This window comes from Macaca mulatta, chromosome 20 (genome assembly GCF_049350105.2).
Source record: "Macaca mulatta isolate MMU2019108-1 chromosome 20, T2T-MMU8v2.0, whole genome shotgun sequence".
NCBI lineage: Eukaryota > Metazoa > Chordata > Mammalia > Primates > Cercopithecidae > Macaca > Macaca mulatta.
Genome location: NC_133425.1, coordinates 63307417 through 63330839, shown reverse-complemented (window position 1 = coordinate 63330839; position 23423 = coordinate 63307417). Strand labels below are relative to the sequence as shown.

General features: G+C 50.6%; 1 protein-coding gene across 6 annotated transcripts in view; it reads left to right on the top strand.

Moving 5' to 3' along the window:
- RANBP10 (RAN binding protein 10) overlaps positions 1-23423 on the top strand; it is an 84924-nt gene that overhangs the window by 44866 nt on the left and 16635 nt on the right. For 2 of the 6 annotated variants that reach the window (XM_077983600.1, NM_001266835.1), the window contains 1 exon segment: positions 21915-22082. In XM_077983600.1, the coding sequence (XP_077839726.1) occupies positions 21915-22082 (168 nt within the window). 6 annotated transcript variants of the gene reach the window in all.

The following is a 23423-nucleotide window of genomic DNA, read 5'->3' as shown; positions in this document are numbered from 1 at the left end:
GGCAGGAGAATGGCATAAACCCAGGAGGCGGAGCTTGCAGTGAGCTGAGATCCGGCCACTGCACTCCAGCCTGGGCAACAGAGCGAGACTCCGTCTCAAAAAAAAAAAAGAATGCTTTTATTAATAAAATGGCCTGGCAATGCCATTTTATTATTATTTTTTTCTCTGTTTTGGCTTCTCAGTACAATGGCCATTTTAGATGCTGAGTCGCAGTGTGGTTAGGAGCAAGTGGGCAGAATGTGAGTTAAGCGGCCCTTATCTGAGTCAGCCCAAGATAAGAGGTTAACTTAGAAATTCTATCCTTGGCCTGCCCAGCCGCTGCTGTCTGGAAGTACTTAGTCTTTGGCCTTCTATGAGCCCTTGGAAGAGAGGCTTGGGGTGAAGGAGAGGCCCAAGTGTGGAACTAAGCCCCTTTTCTTCTGGGGCCTGATCTGGTTGAGTGTTTGAAACCAACAAGAAATTGATGAGACTGTCCTGAGAGAGCCTCTGCCTCTTTCTCTCTAGAGTGTTTCTTGAATATAGAGGATAATCTCCATCTCCGTGATTTCCTCCTCTATATTGGACTGCTCTTTTCTCTGGTCCTTTTGGGTCTAGTTCCTGATTAAAATTTCCAGTACCTGGTTGGGCGCGGTGGCTCATGCCTGTAATCCCAGCACTTTGCGAGGCCTAGGCGGGAGGATCATTTGGGGTCAGGAGTTTGAGACTAGCCTGGGCAACATGGTAAAACCCTGTCTCTACTAATAAAGTACAAAAAAATTAACCGGGCATGGTGGTGGGCACCTATAGTCTTAGCTACTTGGGAGGCTGAGGCTGGGGAATCACTTGAACCCAGGAGGCAGAGGTTGCAGTGAGCCAAGATGGAGCCACTGCACTCCAGCCTGGGTGGACAGAGTGAGACTCTGTCTCAAATAAATAAATATTAATTAATCAATCAGGTACCTGAGTAAAGTGGGTGTGGGGGTGGTCGGGACAGGACTCATCTTCCTTGAGGGATCCAGAAGACTCATGAGGCCTATGAATGGTGACTGTGCTTTGCCAGACCCTAAGAAAGCAGGGAAGGGGCAGCTGGTGCCCCCGGCAGGAGTATTCAAGCCATTCCACTCATTGTGCCCTGCCCTTGAGCAAATCCCACTTCCAGAAACCTGAGTTCTTTGCTCCAGGTCCAGCAGAGGTGAACCCATTTGCCCCAGACTGGGGTTATTTTCCTGCAAAAATCAGATCCTCGTGTTTTCCCCATCTCTGCTGACAGCCACTGTCCACCCTGGCCCCCAGGTGATACTCCTCAGTGTAATCTTATGTCCTCCCTCTCCCTCAGCTGTGGTTCTGCTGCTCCACAGATATCTCTTTAATCTGGCTCCTGTCTCTGCCCCTATTGCCATTGCCTCTCCATTGGCTGTTTCTATGATCTGTGCCACATGCCTCTGCTCTCTGTGTGCACTGTGCCCCTTGCCTGCTTCGGGCCTCTGGCTCCTCTGCCCAGTAGACAGTCTCCTGCTCAGCCTCATCTTCCTGTACTTCTGCCCTCTGCACATGCCACACACCAGCATGGCTATGTGAGGTGCCAAACATGCTGCTGACACTCCCTGCTCTGCCCCTTGGCAGATGTCCTTCTTGCCCGGGGACTGCCCTTCCTCCTTGACCCCCACTCAATTTTGTCGGACCCCTTTAGCCCTGACCATGTCTTGGATGACACTTGCCACCCTGCCTGGTGTGTGTCTTTCACATTTACCCAGAGTGTCCTCACTGGGTTGTGAGATCCTTGGGACTTCCCCAGAGTGGGCACAGCACCTGGCATCATGCACTTGGGCTGTGGGATGAGTTGTTTCTGCATTTTGCTGTGCTTTGTCTAAGTGTGTTGGACTTCAGCAAATTGCATCAGGCTGTGTCAGTCTGCGGTCTGTCTACAGCTTGAAGCCGTCATTTGGAGCTCAGCCTCACCCCACTGCCCTAATCATTATGGCACTGATTGTGTGTAGGGGCTGTGCTACCACCTTCTACCTGGAGAGATAGAAAAGTGACTGCTCCCTTTTCTGTATGTTAGGACTAAGTGTCATTGAATCTACTCCTGACTCACATTTAGTCATGTGGGGAAACAGACATCAAGGGCTGTGGTCAGCTGATGGAGCAGCGCATGGTTTCTGGAGCCATACTGCCTGCATTTGCATCCTGGCGGCTGTGTTACCTGGAGTGAGTTAGTGTACTGCTCTGCCTCAGTTTCCCCCTCTGCAAATGAAAGTGATACTATTATCTAACTCGTATATAGGATGGTTGTGAGGGTTAAGTTAATTCCTGTAACTTGCTTAGACTAGTGCCTGACACAAAAAGGGGTACATAAATATTAGCTATTTTTACTTTTTAGAGATTGGGATCTCACTCTGTTGCCCAGGCTAGAGTGCAGTAGCATGATCATAGCTCCCTTGTAACTTCAAACTCCTGGGCTCAAGTGATTTTCTTGCCTCAGCTTCCCGAGTAGCTGGAACTACAGGCACGCAACCACCACATCTGGCTAATGTGGTTTGTTTTTTTTTTTTTTTTTAGATATGAGGGTCTTGCTATGTTGCCCAGGCTGATCTTGATCTCCTGGCCTCAGGCAGTCCTCCTCTGGCCTCCCAAAGTGTTGGGGTTACAGGTGTGAGCCACTATGCCCAGCTATATTAGCTATTCTTATTATTGAGAAAAGATGTGTTTTTTTCTAGCTGAAGAAGGAAGTACCTATATATTTAAAGTTCTTTTATAAACGTTTATGTATGGCCGGACATGGTGGCTTATACCTATAATTCTAGCACTGGGAGGCCAAGGCGGGTGGATTACTTGAGGTCAGGAGGTCGATACCAGCCAGGCCAATGTGGTAAAACCCCATCTCTACCAGAGATATAAAAAATTAGCTGGGTGTGGTGGTGCACGCCTGTAGTCCCAGCTACTTAGGAGGCTGAGACAGGAGAATTGCTTGAACCCAGGATGCGGAGGTTGCAGTGAGCCAAGATTGTGCCACTGCATTCTAGCCTGGGTGACAGAGTGAGACTCTGCCTTTCTCAAAAAAAAAAAAAAAACAGGCCGGGTGCGGTGGCTCACGCCTATAATCCCAGCACTTTGGGAGGCCGAGGTGGGCGGATCACAAGGTTGGGAGATAGAGACCATCCTGGCTAACATGGTGAAACCCTGTCTCTACTAAAAATGCAAAAAATTCGCCGGGTGTGGTGGCGGGCGCCTGTAGTCCCAGCTACTCAGGAGGCTGAGGCAGGAGAATGGTGTGAACCCAGGAGGTGGAGCTTGCAGTGAGCCGAGATTGCGCCACTGCACTCCAGCCTAGGCGACTGAGTGAGACTCCGTCTCAAAAATAAAATAAAATAAAATAAAAATAAAAAATACATAAATGTTGATGTATTAGAGTGGAGTTAGGTGTCATTGAAACTACCCTTTCTCTCAAGTGCTTGGCCTTCTGTGTTTGCATAGGCGTGTTTATTATGGTAGCTGTAGTTGAATTATAGAGAAAGATGGCACAGCAATCAAAGTCAAGATGTTGATGTTTTGAGTGTTTTCTTGTAGGTTGCACTGGCTCAGCAAGGACATCTTTGCCGGTAGGGCTGTCAGAGGCAGAGGGCAGACACCCTGGGGTCTTGCTTGGAACCTGGAGCAGATGATAACAATAAGTGCCTCTCCAGTGAGGCTGTGGTGCTCACACTTTCCTGGGAGCCTATGGGCATGTCTGAGCTTGCATGGTCAGAGGTTTCTGCTGGAAGATGTGGAAGTTTTTATGTTCATCTTTCGCAAGGTGTTTTTTGGCCTTCTTTTTTTTTTTTTTTTTTTTTTTTTTTGAGACGGAGTCTCGCTCTATCACCCAGGCTGGAGTGCAGTGGCCAGATCTCAGCTCACTGCAAGCTCCGCCTCCCGGGTTCATGCCATTCTCCTGCCTCAGCCTCCCGAGTAGCTGGGACTACAGGCGCCCGCCACCTCGCCCGGCTAGTTTTTTGTATTTTTTTTAGTAGAGACGGGGTTTCACCGGGTTAGCCAGGATGGTCTCGATCTCCTGACCTCGTGATCCGCCTGTCTCGGCCTCCCAAAGTGCTGGGATTACAGGCTTGAGCCACCACGCCTGGCCTTTTGGCCTTCTTAAGTGTGAAACCAAGGAACAGGTGTCATCCCAAAATAAAAATGTCAGAATCCTTGGCTAAATGACTCGGAAGCAGGGCAGGTGAACCTACCTGCAGCCCCACCCTGGCGTCGGTGAGCTGGCAGGGAAGGGCAGAGGCTAGGATACTGAATTGGGGAAGCAAGAAGACAAAGTCTGTAAGAAGACTAAAGTACTTTAAGGGAGTGGGAGAAGACAAATCTTGCTTCTGTGTCTTGTGCCTCAGCCAGAGCCAGGGAGACTCAGGCTGTATTGATAGGAGGCCCAGCTGCATCAGAACTGGGTAGTTGATAATTTCCTCTTTGCCATTTCTGTAGCTCAGGCAGCTGTTCCCTTGGTGTGGCATATATTACCTTAGTTACTACAACGCTTCAGAGCAGCATCAGGCCCTTTGAAGCATACTTTCCTTGACTATAACTGTTGGAAAAGGAATAGCTGGAAGAACTACAGCAGGGATTGGGGATAGGAGACATACCTCCTGAAACAGGTGGTGCCCGGCAACCAGGCCCTGGCCTTTGCAGGAGGAGGGATAGGGGCTGTCTGCTTTACTACCACAGGATGGTCCTGATCAAGTGAGCATCTTTCCTTCCCCTAGAACTTACCTTACCAGGCTTGCTCTGAGTGAGCTGTTAGAGTCATAGGCCCAGCAGGAAGCTGCTTCTGCTGGGTAGGACACATTCTGCAAACAGCTGATATTTCACATCTGTGTGTGCCATGGAAGCAGAACCACTGATAGCAGAGATCAGGGCAGAACACCAGGGGTCCGTGCCAGGTTCACAAGGACAGAGGCTAGTCCCTGCCTGAGTGGCAAGCAATGAAAAGAAATAACAAGGTGTTTGATATCGTTCCTCCCTGTCCTCCTAAGAGTACAGCACATCTGGTGAAAGACACCTCTGCTTTGAGCAAATACCAGTAGCAGGTGACTTTATGCAGTGGCTGTCTTAGAGATTATTGGCACGTAGATGGGTTTCTTTTCTTTTCTTTTTTTTTTTTTTTTGTGTGTGAGACGGAGTTTTGCTCTGTTGCCCAGGCTGGAGTGCAGTGGTATGATCTCGGCTCATGGCAAGCTCCACCTCCTGGGTTCATGCCATTCTCCTGCCTCAGCCTCCCAAGTAACTGGGACTACAGGCGCCCGCCACCACGCCCGGCTAAATTTTTGTATTTTTAGTAGAGATGGGGTTTCACTGTGTTAGCCAGGATGGTCTCGATCTCCTGACCTCATGATCCGCCCACCTCAGCCTCCCAAAGTGCTGGGATTACAGGCATGAACCTCCGCACCCGGCCCCAATATAGGTGGGTTTCTAGTAGTCTGGAAATGCTGTTTGTCTATACCTGCCAAATAGGCACTGCTTCTTTGCTGCTCCATATAGCCTGGGACCCATGTAGTCCCTGCAGTGTCCACCATTAACACCACCTCTCTTTGGAGCATCTTTCACCTTGGGATCTGCAGTACCTCACAGGGGTCTGCCGTGGGGCAGCCAGGTCCCTCTGTGAGGGAAGCCATGCTTCTCCCGAGCTGGGTGAGTTGAGCCATCAGGGCCCACTATGCTTCTGGGTGTCCCTCCTTCTGGGAACAAGCCTCTGCTCCCCTGGCATGATTGGGCACTCTGTCAGCCGGTACCTAACTGAGGCTGGTATGGGGAAGAAACCAACTGATTGTCACCCTGTAGTTCAAGCCTATAGGGTGCCTCCAGGCAGCCCTGTCTGGAAAAGGGCTCATGGCACAGGAGGGTCTCTGAATTAGCTGGAGCAGCTGTTCAGGACCAGGGCCGTGGGAAGATAGGTTGGGTTTGTGTACCTGGTGCTGCCTTGCCCCTCTCTGCCTTTCTTATTCTGTCATTTCTCCTTCTGAGAGGCCCTTGGCACATGGCCTAGATGGGAGTGAAGGAGTAGATGTCCAAGGCCTTGTAGCTCTGAGCAGCAACAGGTTCTCCAGGGCAGTCCAGAACAGAGGGTGGTTTGGCATTTGAGCCCCAGAGGTACTTAGCTGGTGATTCAAGCTGTGACTAATGGTGTAAGTGCTGCAGGACACTGTGCTCCATGCTGAGAAGCTTGTTTCATGCAAGTTGCTCTCTGCTTCCCTGCCACTCCTGCCCAGGCTGGCAGCACCCTTGGCCCTATGGCCAGCAAACACTCGTTCCTTTTCTGTGGGCCTCCTCCCTGACCCACAGGAGACCTGTATCACCCCGGCACACCCGGGCTGCTCAGCAGCCTTTTCAAGTGAGGCAGCTCAGCCAGACCTAAAAACTCTTATTCCTGGGCATGGGATTCCTCCTCTATACTGTCCGGTTTTCATCTTCCAAATACCAGCCCCCAGCCTTTCTCACAGAAGTAAACATTCTAAGACTGGATTTTTCAGGGCAAGTTAAGTCCTTTGAAAGAAAAGGTTTCATCGACAGCAGAGGGCCAGTTCTGAAACCTGAGTTTGTCAGTGTCTCAAAACAGAGATTCTCAAGTGTCTTGGGTGAGGCTGAGGCCATATTAGGGTGAAGCAGAGTGGAGACCAGTTCCCATTCAGTCCCCTGCCTTCCTAGTGCCAGCAGAGGATCTGTATCCTGAGACCCTGGGAATGTGGGGATGCCACTCCAGGGATTCCTTTCGGGAAGGGGTTGGCCTTTGCTTAGGACCCAATGATGTACACAGAGCCACAGGCATATGTTACCATAGGTCACCCGTCCAGTGACTTTCCCAGGAGGCTCAAAAGGAGCTTGGGGAAACAAGCAAAAGTCAAACCCAGCCCTAGAAGAGAGACACCTAGCCTGGCGAGCTGATATTGCACCTCAGTTTTGCAGGATACCGCAACACCTTTCCTTAGCCTGGTTCAGTATGGGTTACCGAGCCAGCTTGTCCTGTCGGGACAAGGTGTTGGCAGGTAGCGCTGCCGGATGGGCCAGATGCCATCTGAGCCATGTCCTATCCAGACTCAGCTAGATCCAGCCTGGCCCCCCTAGGCCTCTCCTGGCCATCAGGAATCTACTTCTTCTGGGTGGGGAGGGTGTGATCTGTGCAAGGCCCCCCCCCCTTTTTTTTTTTTTTTTTTTTTTTTGAGACAGAGTCTCACTCTGTCCCCCTGGCTGGAGTGCAGTGGCGCGATCTCGGCTCACTGCAAGCTCTGCCTCCCGGGATCATGTCATTCTCCTGCCTCAGCCTCCTGAGTAACTGGGACTACAGGTGCCCGCCACCGCGCCAGTCTAATTTTTTTTTTTGTATTTTTAGTAGAGACGGGGTTTCACCGTGGTCTCGATCTCCTGACCTTGAGATCCGCCCGCCTTGGCCTCCCAAAGTGCTGGAATTACAGGCGTGAGCCACCGCGCCTGGCCGCAAGGCCCCTTTTTCTGCAGGTGCTAGCTGTATTGTTCTTTGCCCTGCCCGTGACTTCAAGCTGACACCTGGGTCCTATCTCAGTGGAGGGCCTAGGTGCCCATGGGAAGGCATGCCCCACTTGGTGTCAGCCCCTGGTATCATCAGCTACCTGTAGAGGTAGCCTTTTTCTCCTGCCCCTTTACCATGGCTTCCATGCTGAGCTACCGTGAAGAGAAGACGCTGCACCCAGGGCACTGCCAGATCTCCTGCCTGCAGTGCCAGAGGCATCGCCTTATGGTTATGTTGGTCCTGGTTCTTGGTTCTAAAAGGAACAGCCATGGGAGTGCTGTGACAGGGGTGTTCTCTGATGCCACCCCACAGCATTTGCTGAATGAAAAAAATCTCTTTTGCTTTCCCATTATCCATTGTTGAGCTGCTCCAGGCCATGGGTCCTGCCAGATTTTTTAAGATAGTTGAGGTTATGGGGATAGCATCTGTCTGCTGGATTTCTGGGGAGTGATGGCTCTGTGTGAGTGACCACCCTTGTGGAGCAGCCCTGCCATGATGTCCTGCAATGTACCTGGGCCCGGCCCCACGCTCAGGAAGCACTCTGGCCAAGCCAGCGCAGCGCTCATCCCTCCATAGCCAGCCTCAAGAGGGACGTTCTGAGAGCCACTGGGCATGGCTGTTGAACCCTGCCTGGTGCTGCAAGGGTTAGATGGCCTCCCCAGGAGGCCAGAAACAAGCAAGAGTGGAGCAGGTCTGGGGCTGCTGCCTGTGGCCACTCATTAGGAGAGGGGCTAGTGACCAGCTCCACCCCTACCCGCTCCCTCAGGGCAGAAGGGAGCAGAACATGTGAAGTGCCCAGAGTCGGCTGCAGAGCCAGGGTTTAAGATGGTGAGGAAAGGGAATCTCCCTGGTGAGTGTCTCTCCTGCGGACTTGTGTCCTATGCACATTCCCTCTTTTTTTTTTTTTTTTTGAGATGGAGTTTCACTCTTGGGCCCAGGCTGGAGTGCAATGGTGCAATCTCAGCTCACCGCAACCTCCGCCTCCTAGGTTGAAGCGATTCTCCTGCCTCAGCCTCCTGAATAGCTGGGATTACAGGCATGCGCCACCACGCCCGGCTAATTTTTAAAATATTTTTAGTTAAGACAGGGTTTCTCCATGTTGGTCAGGGTGGTCTCGAACTCCCGACTTGAGGTGATCCGCCCGCCTTGGCCTCCCAAAGTGCTGGGATAACAGGCGTGAGCCGCTGCACATGGCACACATTCTGTTTTAATCTTCCTGCCATCCCCGAGAGAAGTTTAGCTAAGGGAACTTGGGGGCTAAGAAGTGACAGAATTGGGATCCAAGCTCGAGTCTTCTGACCCACAGTGAGTGATGGCTGGGACCCATGTGTTGGGAAGAGATGACTGGCTTGGTGATCAGTGCTCAGGCTAGCTTTTTAGGGGTTGCTTTGTTTTGTTTCGTTTTGTTTTCTGAGACAGAGTCTAACTCTTTTACCCAGCCTGGAGTGCAGTGGTGCAATTTTGGCTCACTGCAACCTCTGTCTCCCAGGTTCAAGCCATTCTCCCGCCTCAGCCTCCCAAGTAGCTGGGATTACAGGCACCCGCCACTACACTTGGCTAGTTGTTACATTTTTAGTAGAGGCGGGGTTTCACCATTTTGGCCAGGCTGGTCTTGAACGCCCGCCTTGGCCTCCCAAAGTGCTGGGATTACAGGCGTGAGTCACCGCGCCCGGCCTCAGGTTAGCTTTGTGAGGGAGATGTGTCTGGCCCCTGTGTGCTGGTCAGCTGGGCCAGGACCAGAACCTGGTGGGCAAGCACAGCTCTAGCCACTTCCAGGTTCCAGACTAACATGCTGCTTCTGAGGAAATCTTTCCATTCAGCAGTAGGAGTGTTCTCCATTCCTCGATGCCCTGGGACTGAGGCCTTGGATGTGCCATGGTGGATGGGAGTGGTATGGGTGGGCTGCTGGAACGGTCATGCTGGAGTCCCTGGCACCCTACAGGAGGAGTCTCCCATCTCTAGAGCACTGTCCAGGGATGATACCTGGGAGTGCCAAGGTGATAAACCATTTCTGCAGCCACCCTGGCATTTCTGTGACTGTCTAAGTGATGATGCAGGGGGAAGTGGGTGGTGCCAGAACATCTGCACTGGCCTCCTGGGGTCTCCTGCCTGCTGGTTCAAATGTGGCTTAGTTTCTTCTTGTGTCACTGGCATCTCCTAGGTACTTGACATGGCCAGGCATAGACTTTTGTGTATGGGTGCCAGGCTGACTGCCCATCCCTTCTCTCTGGGAGTGACAAGGCTTATTCTCTTTGGAGATAAAAGAATGGTTAGTTGGGTGGTCCTCTCTGCCAGAGTGTTGTCCCCATCATGTGGCCCCAGCCATCCTTCTGACCCAGAGCCAGCCAGATGTGACTCCCTGAGGGCCTGACCCAGGTAGCCATGTCCACTTGTTTTTTTTGTTTTTTTGGTTTTTTTGAGGCAGAGTCTTGCTCTGTCACCTGGGCTGGAGTGTGCAGTGGCGCCATCTTAGCTCACTGCAACCTCCGCCTCCCAAGTTCAAGCAGTTCTCCTGCCTCAGCCTCCTGAGCAGCTGGGATTACAGGCATGTACCACAATGCCCGGCTACTTTTTGTATTTTTAGTAGAGAAGGGGTTTTGCCATGTTGGCCAGGCTGGTCTTGAACTCCTGACCTCTGGTGATCCACCCACCTTGGCCTCCCAAGTGCTGAGGTGTGAGCCACCACGCCCAGCCCACTTGTTCTTTTCTGGCCCTCACATCCCAGTGCCCTCTGAGACAGCCATCTCTGGCCTCATGCTATGGGTGACAACTCTCACTTCTAGGCACATCTCCAGCCTCTCACTAGACCCACCCAGGGAGGGGTGGCGTGTTTAGAAAGTTGCTGACTTTGGCTTCAGGACAGGAGTGGGAAAAGGGTTGTCCGGTTCTGAAGCACAAGGTGGTGGGGCTGGAGGGGCTGCTCACCCAGGCATAGTTGCTGGACTCCCCTTAATGGGAAGCGCAGCGCCCTAGGCATGGTGCTGGGTGGTTGGCTCAGGAAGGAGGAGGTAGCTTCACCATCACAAATACCAGCGTGGTACTCCCCTGGGTGTCCCTCAGAGGAGGGGAGAAGTGTTGTCTACATGACCACAGGCCTCCACTCAGCCTCTTAGTGCCTCAGTTTCCTCTGTCCTCTGATGGGATTTATCATACCTGCCAGTGGGTTGGAGTCTTAGAATGTTTCCTACACGTAGACATCCAGGGCCCTTTGACAACCATGCCTAGTCCCTTTCCTCTCATTTTGTAGAGAAGGGAACCAAAGTCTGAGGTCTAAGGATGAGTGACTGGCCAGGGCCTGTCACGAGAAGGACAGTGCTATGGCCAGAACCAGACAGCAGAAGCGCTTCAGCCCCACTGGCTGTCCTGGCACCCAGGGCCATAGTCTGTTTCTAACAGAGGCCAGTTTGCCTGTGTGAGGATCCTAGCCTGAGGCTGACAGCAGACTCACTGCAAAATGTGGGGCCGGGGCTAAGCCCTGGCCTTGTGGTTTCCAGTTTCTCAAGACGGCAGTGTCGTGCCAGTTCCTCTCCACTGTACAACTTCCCAAGGCCTGGGGAGCGGGTTCACAGCGGGGCGGATGACTGAATCCATCATCTCAGCTTCTTTGGGCTTCTGGTGTCTTTGTTGCATGTTTGTCCTGTCCTTTCTAGCCCTTAGCTAGCCTGAATCTTTCTCACAAAGGAAAAACAGAAAACCATTGTATGTATCAGGACAACACAAGAGGAAAATCCTCTAGTGACTTCACTCAAAGTTTTCTGTCCACACCACTGTTTGTTTAATGAGCATTTCCCCATCACAGTCTTTCCGCATCTGGGAAGGAGCCACAAAGTCCCTGGACCTGCCACCATCTTACCTGCCTTGTTCAGCTGCTGGCTACGTGGATGTCTAATAAGACATCTCAAGCTTAGCATTTCCGAAGGGCCTGTTCCTTCCGCCCATCTTCCTTGTCTCTTGATAAGTGGTGCCACCATGTACACATTTGCTTAGGCCAGAAACCTGGGTGCCATCCTTTTTTCCTCTCACATTAGCTGCACCCACACCTGGCGAGTCCTGCCCACTCTGCTCTGAGTTTTCCTAAGTCTCGCTCAGCTTCAGCCCCACTGCATGCTTTTCTGTTTCTCAGACATGCTGAGTTCATACCCTTTACCCCGAAGGTTTTTCCTTCTGTTTCTCTTGTCCAGCAGACCTCTGCTCAGGAGTCACCCTCTCATCAGGAACTCAATGGACTGCCCCATTCCAATCAGTCCTCATCTCCCCCCCCGACACTGCTAGCCCATCATCTGACTTTGCATTTTCTTTTCTTTTATAGATAGAGTCTTTGTTGCCCAGGCTGGAGTGCACTAGCATGATTATAGCTCACTGCCACTTCAAACTCCTGGGTTCAAGAGATCCTCCCTCCTCAGCAGTACTACAGGTGCGCACCACAGCGCCTGGCTAATTTTTTTATTTTTTGTAGAGATGGGGTGTCGCCATGTTGTCCAGGATAGTCTCGAACTCCTGGGCTCAAGCGATCCCCTTTCCTTGGCCTCCCAAAGTGCTGGGGTTGCAGGCATGAGCTGCTGCACACAGCCTTTTTTTTTTTTCTTTTAGGATGAGATATCTCTCTGTTGCCCAGGCTAGAGTACAGTGGCATGATCCAATCTTCCCAACTTAGCCTCCTGTGTAGCTGGGACCACAAGTACGCACCGCCACACCCAGCTAGTTTTTGTAATTTTTTGTCGATATGGGGGGTCTCACCATGTTTCCCAGGCTGGTCTCGAACACCTGGACTGAAGCAGTCCTCCTGCCTTGGCCTCCCAAAATGCTGGGATTATAGGCATGAGCCACTGCACCCAGCCCAGCCTTGTTTTCTTTAGAGCATACTTGATCTACCAGGTGTTTCTTGTTTTCCTGTTTGTTTACTTACATTTTCCCTGTCTTTATTCCTTTCACACTTCCTACTCCCACCTGCAAACTCCCTGGGGCAGGCCTTTGTTAGTTATTTGGTGGCGAGCAGATAGTGCTTGTCCTTTCCAGAGGATGTGAAGGCAACACGGTGGCCATAAACCGTGCTGCTGCAGCAGCCAGTGATACTAAATGAGGTATGCCACATTCTGTTTTTAACTTCAGACTGCCTTTTGCACAAGTACTTTGTGTGTGTGTGTGTGTGTATACATACACGTATTTATGGTATATACCTTATATACACACACAGACACTGTGTCTGGAAAAAAATATTGGTAGCTTCAGTTGAAGATACATTACAGCTCTGTAATGGCAGACCCCTGACCAGAATAGGTTCAGATTTCCTGTTGCTACTGTAACAACAATGGTGGCTTGAAATAATCATTTTACAGTTCTGGAGAACAGAAATTCTAAAGTCCAGATGTTGGCAGGGCTGAGTTCTCTCTGGAGGCCCTAGGGGAGAATTCATTCCTTGCCTTTTCTAGCTTCTGGCGGCCTCCTGTGTTCCTTGACTCATGGCCTCTTCTTCCATCTTCAAAGCCAGCAGTGAGGCATCTTCCATTTCATAAAGACCCCTGTGATTGCATTGGCCCACCTGATAATCCACTGTCATCCCCTACTTCAAGGGCTTTAACTTAATCATTCTGCAACATCCTTTTTACTATGAAAGGTGACATAGTCACAGGTTCTGGGGATTAGACCGTGGACATCTTTGGGGTGGGGGTCTTATCTGGCCTATAACAGGTACTGTGTATTTTTGCCCTCTGGGAAAATCTATAAAAATTGATAAATCATTTGGGAATTGGAAAAGCAGAAAACTTATCTCTTTTTTGGCCAAACTGAGGTGATGGTGAATCCTGAATTGACTCTAATTTTTTTTTTAATTGAGCTCTTTGGTTTTTTTAAATTTAAAATCCATATTTATAGCCAGAGTTAAAAATTTTTAAATTTTCTTTTTTTTTTTTTTCTTTTTGAGATGGAGTGAAGTGGCACAATTTCAGCTCACTGCAACCTCCGCCTCCCAGGTTCAAGCGATTCTCCTGCCTCAGCCTCCTGAGTAGCTGGGATTACAGGAGCGGTGCTAGCATGCCCAGCTAATTTTTGTATTTTCAGTAGAGATGGGGTTTTTCCATGTTGGCCAGGCTGGTCTCAAACACCTGACCTCAGGTGATCTACCCACCTCAGCCTCCCAAAGTACTGGGCTTATAGGTGTGAGCCACTGAGCCTGGCCCCCCCTTTTTTTTTTTTTGAGACAATGTCTTGCTCTGTTGCCCAGGCTGGAGTGCATTGGCACAATCTCAGGTCACTCCAACCTCCGCCTCCCCGGTTCAAGTGATTCTCATGCTTCAGCCTCCCAAGTAGCTGGGACTACAGGCATGTGCTACCACACCTAGCTAACTTTTGTATTTTTAAGTAGAGACGGGATTTCACCATGTTGGCCAGGCTGGTTTCAAACTCCTGGCCACAAGTGATCCGCCCACCTCGTCCTCTCAAAGTGCTGGGATTACAGGCAAAATCTAAAAATTCTGTGCTCGTTTTGTCAAAATAGTTATATAGTTTATTTTTAAAGAAAATTATTTAAAATACTTATTTTAATTTTAGGTCTTTGAAAATTTAAGCATCTGTTGTTTTCATAGTGGTTATTGAACTCCCATACACTGAAACAAAAATATCTCCCAAATATCCTTGAGTCGCTCACTAAGTAGGTTCTTCCTGATGATTTCATGAGCTTTCATAAATCAAATGACCAAATTATTGTTAGGTTTTCTAGGATATCTACTGTTCTAACCTGAGAAAGTGAAAAAAGGAAAGCTTCTAGCTTATGTCTTGGACCTCCTGGACAGTAAAATTTGCATAAAAATCTGTCATACAGGACCATCCTTGTGTGAGAAAGAGGCAGGCTGACAGCTGGGGCTGGTCACTGGTGGTACATGAACACATATATGTGCATGTGCACACACTTGTACCACCTGTCAGACTCCTGACATGCTGGGCACTGGAGGAATTGTCCTGAGATCATTTGGCCCCGTACCAAGGAGCTCATGATCTTGGGGGAAGGGGCATGACAGTCGCGGGAACAGTGACTGGTGATTGAAGAGGTTCAGTAGGCACCAGGCAATGGACCAGGGATATGGGCTGTGTGCAAGGGGAGGACCAAAGGATGTTATGGAAGACTCCAGGAGGCAGAAATTTGAACTGGATCATGATGCCCTGGCAAGAGGGGAGGACAGAGTGGATACTACTAGTTCTTGGGCATAGTTCTAAGAGGACCCAGAGGAGCAGCAGGCAACCTTCCTGAAAGACTATTTGGGGAGGGTGGAATGGGCAGTGGCTTTGCTGGATGGTGTGCTCCCATGGCCACATAAGCAGTGGACTTGACTTTAGGGGGCTGTGCAGGTCAGGGAGCATTGAAGAGAGCCCCGTCCTACCTTCTGGCATCCCAGACCCCTGGCAACATCTGTTGTGCTCTGCCAAACACACAGGGTTATGTTTGCTCTCCTAACAGTTGCCACATTGTTGTCAGTTACTGCCTTGCAGTGGGAAATCCCTGTGCTCTATCTGAGGGATGAGGGGCAGCGGGAGGAGGAGGGCTTCTGTGGCTGCTGTAGCCCATGGTTGTGGATCCTGTCAGGGCAAGCTGGTGGGCATGCCTGGGGCCACCACAGTCTGAGCCAGACCTGGAGGCATGATTGTCACTTTGCTCCTCACTGCTGTCCAGCTGGCCGCCCTCATCTATAGCTTGCTATAGACCAGGGGAACAGCTGCCGCCATCAGGAGCCATGGTGCCTCCCGAGTTGATGCCTGAGAAAAGGCCTTGACTGTGATGGCCTCATGAGCCTGCCTCTTGGTGGGGAATGGGCATTGTTCGCCAGAAGAGCTATTTCTCTGAGGTCAAATGATTTGCATACCCACTAGCAACAGAAAGGCCTCTCCCACTGCTGGGCCTGGTGAGCTTAGGAGCTGAGTTGATGCTCAGAGCAGCAATGTGTGCCCTGAGCCAGGCAGTTCCAATGTCTTTGGGGAATTCAGAAAGTGAGAATAGAGTCTGGATCCAGGTAGAGGCTTTGGCTCCTCTAAAGCCAGTCTCAAGCAGTTCTCACACTGGTTTCCTGGTGATGCAGTGGGGAGATGCAGGAGGGACCAGCAGGGCTGAGGTCCTCTACCAGTCTCCGAGAGCCCTTCAGTCTTGGCCTGTTTCCCACTGTGGGTGCTGGAGAATCTTTGTTTAAATAGAGGCTTCCTGGATGAAAAGACATGAAAGCTCAGGGTACACTAGGCTTGGGACGGGTGCTGTGACCAAGGGGACAACTTCCCTTGTGCTCGCTGATTCAAATGCTGAGTTTAGGCTCCAGGGTTTGGGCTGTGTCACCTCTCCAGTCACACTCTCTGCCTCCCTTGTCAGCCCTTGGCCCTGTTATCCTTCTTTTCTCACCCCCACACCTTTGCTTGCTGCCTGCCCACACCCTGTGCCTTGCCCGTCCACATACACACATGTACTGTGAATGTTTGAGCTTTGCCCTGCTTTCTAGCTACTCAGATCCTCTACTCAGAGGAGAGCCTCTACCCACGCCACTTGGGAGGGGAGGGATGTGCTTAAGCATGTTCATATGGTGTGCTGTTCAGGCCCCAAGGAGAAAGCAGGCAGACAGTGGGGAAGCTACCTGGAGGGGTGCCTGGGGAGTAGACCTGCCTGTCAGCCCATCAGCTCCCTAGCCTGTGCAGGTCCTGGGCTTGTCATGGCTCTATGGGTTCCATTTCTCCTCCTTAGCCAGGCAGTCGAGCTCCTCTGCAGCTCCACCGCTCCTGCCCCACCTGTTCTCATGCCTTTGCCTGCACATCCTCCTCCCTTTTTCACTTCCCTCTCCCCTTGCATAAAACCGTGGTGCAGAGGTGGGAGGATCGCTTGAGGCCAGGAGTTTGAGACCAGCCTGGGCAACATAGAAAGACCCTATCTGTACAAATAATAGTAATATATATATTTTTTGCCTTCCTGAGTACCACGCACGTTTTTTTTTTAAGACAGAATTTCGGCCGGGCGCGGTGGCTCACGCCTGTAATCCCAGCACTTTGGGAGGCCGAGGCGGGTGGATCACAAGGTCAGGAGATCGAGACCACGGTGAAACCCCGTCTCTACTAAAAATACAAAAAATTAGCCGGGCGCGGTTGTGGGCGACTGTAGTCCCAGCTACTCGGGAGGCTGAGGCAGGAGAATGGCGTGAACCCGGGAGGCGGAGCTTGCAGTGAGCCGAGATCGCGCCACTGCACTCCAGCCTGGGCGACAGAGCGAGACTCCGTCTCAAAAAAAAAAAAAAAGACAGAATTTCGCTCTTGTTGCCCAGGCTGGAGTGCAGTGGCATGATGTCGGCTCACTGCAACCTTCACCTTCCCAGATTCAAGCTATTCTCCTGCCTTAGCCTCCTGAGTAGTTGGGATTGCAGGCACCCGCCACCATACCCGGCTAATTTTTTTTGTATTTTTTTACAGACAGGGTTCCACCATATTGGCTAGGTTGGCTTCAAACTCCTGGGCCCAAGCAATCCTCCTGCCTCAGCCTCCCAAAGTGCTGGTATTATAAGCAGGAGCCACTGCGCCCGGCCAGAATAATTAATATTGTTAAGCTATCTATTCTCTCCAAATTGATCTAGAGAGTGAACACAGTCCCAATCACGATCACAGCCCACCTTTGAAAGACATTTTTTTTTTTTTTTTTTTTTTTTTGAGACGGAGTCTTGCTCTGTGCCCCAGGCTGGAGTGCATTCACGCCATTCTCCTGACTCAGCCTCCTGAGTAGCTGGGACTACAGGTGCCCGCCACCACGCCCGGCTAATTTTCTTTTTTTTTTTTTTTTTTTTTTTTTTTTTTGAGACGGAGTCTCGCTCTGTCGCCCAAGCTGGAGTGCAGTGGCCAGATCTCAGCTCACTGCAAGCTCCGCCGCCCGAGTTTACACCATTCTCCTGCCTCAGCCTCCCGAGTAGCTGGGACTACAGGCGCCTGCCACCTCGCCCGGCTAGTTTTTTGTATTTTTTAGTAGAGACGGGGTTTCACCGTGTTAGCCAGGATGGTCTCGATCTCCTGACCTCGTGATCCGCCCGTCTCGGCCTCCCAAAGTGCTGGGATTACAGGCTTGAGCCACCGCGCCCGGCCAATTTTCTTGTATTTTTAGTAGAGACGGGGTTTCACCGTGTTAGCCAGGATGGTCTCGATCTCCTGACCTCGTGATCCGCCTGCCTCGGCCTCCCAAAGTGCTGGGATTACAGGCTTGAGCCACCGCGCCCAGCCTGAAAGGCATTATTAAGAAAGTGAGGGGCCAGGCACGGTGGCTCACACCTGTAATCCCAGCACTTTGGGAGGCCGAGACGGGCGGATCACGAGGTCAGGAGATCGAGACCATCCTGGCTAACATGGTGAAACCCCGTCTCTACTAAAATACAAAAAAATTCGCCGGGCGTGGTGGCAGGCGCCTGTAGTCCCAGCTACTCGGGAGGCTGAGGCAGGAGAATGGCGTGAACCCGGGAGGCGGAGCTTGCAGTGAGCCGAGATCGTGCCACTGCACTCCAGCCTGGGCGACACAGTGAGACTCTGTCTCAAAAAAAAAAAAAAAAAAAAAAAAAAGAAAGAAAGTGAGGGCTGGGCGCAGTGGCTCACGCCTGTAATCCCAGCCCTTTGGGAGATCGAGACCATCCTGGCTAACATGGTGAAACCCCGTCTCTACTAAAAAATACAAAAACAAAATTAGCCAGGCATGGTGGCGGGCGCCTGTAGTCCCAACTACTTGGGAGACTGAGGTGGGAGAAGGTGTGAACCCAGGAGGCAGAGCTTGCAGTGAGTCGAGATCACGCCACTGCATTCCAGACTGGGCGATAGAGCGAGACTCCGTCTTAAAAAAAAAGTAAAGAAAAATAAAAGAAAATGAGGCTGGATGGCCATGGCTCATGCCTGTAATCCCAACACTTTGGGAGGCCAAGGCACGTGGATCATTTGAGGTCAGGAGTTCGAAACCAGCCTGGCCAACACGGCGAAACCCTGTCTCTACTAAAAATACAAAAATTAGCCTGGTGGTAGTGGCGTGTGCCTGTAATCCCAGCTACTCAGGAGTCTGAGGCAGGAGAATCCCTTGAGCCTGGGAGGCGGAGGTTGTGGTGAGCTGAGATTGGGCTACTGCATTCCAGTCTAGAAGAGAGAGTGAGACCCTTTCTCACCCCCCCCAAAAAAAAAATGATGATAAGCCACAGATTGGAAGAAATACTCACAGAACATAAAAGGACTTGTATCTAAAATATATCAACCTTTACAGTGCAATACAATAAACAAGTGCAATACAATAAACAATCCAAAAAAAAAATGAGTTAAAAATTTGAATAGACAGTTGAATAGTTTTCCAACAAATAGATGGCAAATGAGTACATTAAAAGATACTCAATATATTTTGTCATAGGGAAAATGTATATTAAAACCACAGTGATATCAAAACCACTATAGGCCGGGCGCGGTGGCTCAAGCCTGTAATCCCAGCACTTTGGGAGGCCGAGACGGGCGAATCACGAGGTCAGGAGATCGAGATCATCCTGGCTAACATGGTGAAACCCCGTCTCTACTAAAAAATACAAAAAACTAGCCAGGCGAGGTGGCGGGCGCCTGTAGTCCCAGTTGCTCGGGAGGCTGAGGCAGGAGAATGGCGTAAACCCGGGAGGCGGAGCTTGCAGTGAGCTGAGATCTGGCCACTGCACTCCAGCCTGGACGACAGAGCCAGACTCTGTCTCAAAAATAAAATAAAATAAAATAAAATAAAACCACTATATATACACTAAAAGGCCAAAATTTAAAAAAACTGAGAATAGTAAATACTGAAGAAGATATGGAACTCATACATTGCTGGTTGGAAAGCAAAATAGCACAGCCACTTTGGAAAACAGTTTGACAGTTTCTTATCAAATTAAACATACACTTATCTTATAACCCAGCAATACCACTTGTAAGTATTTATCCAAGAGAAATGAAAACATATGTCTGTGCAAATACCTTAAAGCAAATATTTGTTGGCTTTATTCATAATAGCTAAAAATTATAACAACTCAAGTGTCATCAACTGGTGTATAAACAGACAGAAAAACTGGGGTGTATCCATAACATGGAGTACTACTCAGCAATAAAAAGGAATGGAACACTGCTTCTCCTAACAACATGGATGGATTGCAGATGCATTGTGCTAAGTGTAAGAAGCCAGGCAAGACACCTCATGTTCTATGATTCCATTTATGTGAAATTCTGGAAAAGGCAAAACCATAGGAACACATCAGATCAGTGTTGCCAGGGACTGGGGATAGATGGAATAAATTGACTCCCAAGAGGCCTGAGGGAACTTTCCTTGGGGAGATAGGGTCTCACTTTGTTGCCCAGGCTGGAGTACACTGGCATGATCATAGCTCACTGCAGCCTTGAACTCCTGGGCTTAAATAATCCTCCCACCTCAGCCTCCTGAGTACCTGGGACTACAGGCAGGCACCACCACACCTGGCTAATTTATTATTATTATTATTTTTGAGACAGAGTCTTGCTCTATCGCCCAGGCTGGAGTGCAGTGGCACGATCTCAGCTCACCACAACCTCTGCCTCCTGGGTTCAAGCGATTCTCCTGCCTCAGCCTCCCAAGTAGCTGGGATTATAGGTGTGCCCCACCACGCCTGACTAATTTTGTATTTTTAGTAGAGACGGGGTTTCTCCATGTTGGTCAGGCTGGTCTTGAACTCCCGACCTCAGGTGATCCACCCGCCACGGCCTCCCAAAGTATAGGGATTACAGGTGTGAGCCACTGCCCCTGGACTATTTTTAAAATTTTTTATAGAGATGAGGTCCCACTATGTTGTCCCAGGCTGATCTTGACCAAGCTCAGCTTTAGTGATGGAAATGTTCTGTGTCTTGATTGTGTCTTGATTGTGGTGGTGGTAATTCAACTGTATACATTTGTTAAAACTCATTTGAATTGTACAGTTTAAAAGAGAGAATTGGCCGGGCACGGTGGCTCAAGCCTGTAATCCCAGCACTTTGGGAGGCCGAGACGGGTGGATCACGAGGTCAGGAGATCGAGACCATCCTGGCTAATATGGTGAAACCCCATCTCTACTAAAAAATACAAAAAACTAGCTGGGCGAGGTGGCGGGCGCCTGTAGTCCCAGCTACACAGGAGGCTGAGGCAGGAGAATGGCGTGAACCTGGGAGGCGGAGCTTGCAGTGAGCTGAGATCCGGCCACTGCACTCCAGCCCGGGTGACAGAGCAAGACTCCGTCTCAAAAAAAAAAATAAATAAATAAATAAAAGGGAGAATTGGCTGGGTATGGTGGCTCATGTCTGTAATCTTAGCACTTTGGGATGCCGAGACTGGAGGATCACCTGAGGTCAGGAGTTTGAGACTAGCCTGGCCAACATGTTGAAACACCGTCTCTACTAAAAATACAAAAATTAGCTAGGCACCTGTAATCCCAGTTACTCCAGAGGCCGAGGCAAGAGAATCCCTTGAAACTGGGAGGCGGAGGTTGCAGTGAGCCAAGATCACACTACTGCACTCCAGCCTGGGTGACAGAGGGAGACTCTGTGTCAAAAAATAAATAAATAAAAGAGAGAATCTTACTATGTGTAAACTAATTCTCAATATAAAATACATTTTAGGCCGGGTGCGGTGGCTCACGCCTGTAATCCTAGCACTTTGGTAGGCCAAGGCAGGTGGATCACAAGTTCAGGAGATCAAGACCATCCTGGCTAACAGGGTGAAACCCCGTCTCTACTAAAAATACAAAAAAATTAGTTGGGCGTTGGCCAGGCGCGGTGGCTCACTCCTGTAATCCCAGCACTTTGGGAGGCCGAGGCAGGTGGATCACGAGGTCAGGAAATCGAGACCATCCTGGCTAACATGGTGAAACCCCATCTCTACTAAAAATAAAAAAAAAAATTAGCCAGGTATTGTGGTGGGTCCCTGTAGTCCCAGCTACTCCAGAGGCTGAGGCAGGAGAATGGCATGAACCTGGGAGGCAGAGCTTGCAGTGAGCCGAGGTCGCGCCACGGCACTCCAGCCTGGGCGACAGAGTGAGACTCCATCTCAAAACAAACAAACAAAAAACCATTTTTAACAACCTGCCAGGTACACTTCCAAGGTCACTTCCAGCTCTCGCTCCTTCACAAGGCTTCCCCTGACCACCTCCTTGTTGTGCCACCCTCTCGTGTGTTCTTTCCGGGTCACTGATCCTGTTAACCACAGCATGGGATCATTCCTCTGTGGGGCTGCATCAGCTACTTGGGCGGTCACCTGCTGGACTCACAGCCAGACTCTGTCTACTGGTGGCTCTGTTAGAAGCCAAGAGTGCTGACAGAGGTGGGGCAGGCTGAGGAGAGGCTGAGAGACCTGGGTGGGCTTCTGTGACTGTCTTGTTCCTCCCTCAAGTACCTACTCAGTTATTGCTGCTCTCTTCCCCCACAGGTTGGGACAAACATTCCTATGGTTACCATGGTGACGATGGGCATTCCTTCTGCTCCTCGGGGACTGGCCAGCCCTATGGTCCCACATTCACCACAGGAGACGTGATCGGCTGCTGCGTCAACCTCATCAATGGCACCTGCTTCTACACCAAGAATGGCCACAGCCTTGGTGTGTGCATGAGGGACCTTGGAGGCTCTGCTCTGTGGAGCCACTTTGGTTGGTGAGAGGCTCAGGGGCAAGTGCTCAAGGCAGTGTCGCCTCTGCTGAGCTCTGGGGTACCGCACCATTTCCAGGCATTGGAGCCCTTTCAGGTGAATAGAGGGTAGCAGGGGCACGCCTTTGTTCATCCAGCCGGTCAGCTGCATTTATCCAGCCCAGGGAGGATGCTGAGAGTGCAGTAGTATCCTGGTCGTGATCTTGGCTTTGGTGGCACTTGATGGAGCAAGGTTTGGCATCTGATGAGAAGTTTGGGGAACCCTCGCATAGGTTGTGTGATGATGGTTTGCGTGCCTGTGACTTGGCCCAGACTTTGGTGCTGGTTGCTGTGGAGCAGCAGTGAGGGTGGCACTAGTCCAGGAGGTAAACAGGCTGGAGTCAGATAGGGCCAGACCTCTGGTCTGTTCTTGGTGAATGGGCAGCAGCTGGGGCAGTTACATTGAAAAAGGCTTCTGGTGAAACCATGAAGGATGGACCAGAGTAAAGAGCAGGGGAAGAGGCAGATAGCCTGAGGTAAGGCAGTAGTGATGAATACAGGACAAAGGCCCAGGTGTGGCCTTGCAGGGCTTGGTGACAGATGGGGTTCACTTGCAAGAAGGCAAGGTGGGAAAATGGCTGGATTGGTATTGCTGTTAACCAGGAGAAGAAACCCAGGAGAAATTGCAATCAGTGGAAGAGGATGGGGCCTGTGGGATCCCTGGAAGGAGCATTCCTGTACGTGCGTAGACATTTAGGATTAGGGCTTGAGAGGAAGAGACTTTGGCTATTCTGATGCCTTGCCTACTGGGTGCTAACTGGTATTTGACCACATTGGCCCTGAGGTGGTGACTAACTGCCTGGTCTGCCTGCCTGGGTTTGCAGAGGTCTCCAGTCTACACACCCTAGTTCTCCAGAATGGAATGGTATAGTGAGGAGAGGACTGGCAGAACTCTACCAGCCCAGCTGCCAGCAGCTCTGCCAGGAAAGGGAGTGGGCATTTTACTTGGAACCCAACTCCTAGAAGTCCCATTTCCCTTGGCTTGAGGGTCAGTAAAAAGGTGGCTGCAACTCTCCACATCCCCTCTATGACTTCTCCAGGAGATGAGCGCAGCTAGAATCAGGGCACCTGAGTGGGAATTGGATTGCTGATGGCTGGGGCTGCATGCCTAGAAGCCAGCATTCCTCAATAGGGCAACTGGATGCCCCAGCTAAGAGTTGGCAGGAAAGCCTTGGTAGCTAGGCAGCCGAGAACATAGCACAGACACGACTGAGCTGACCTAGGTGCACATCAGAGAAACCCTCCTCTGAAATTGA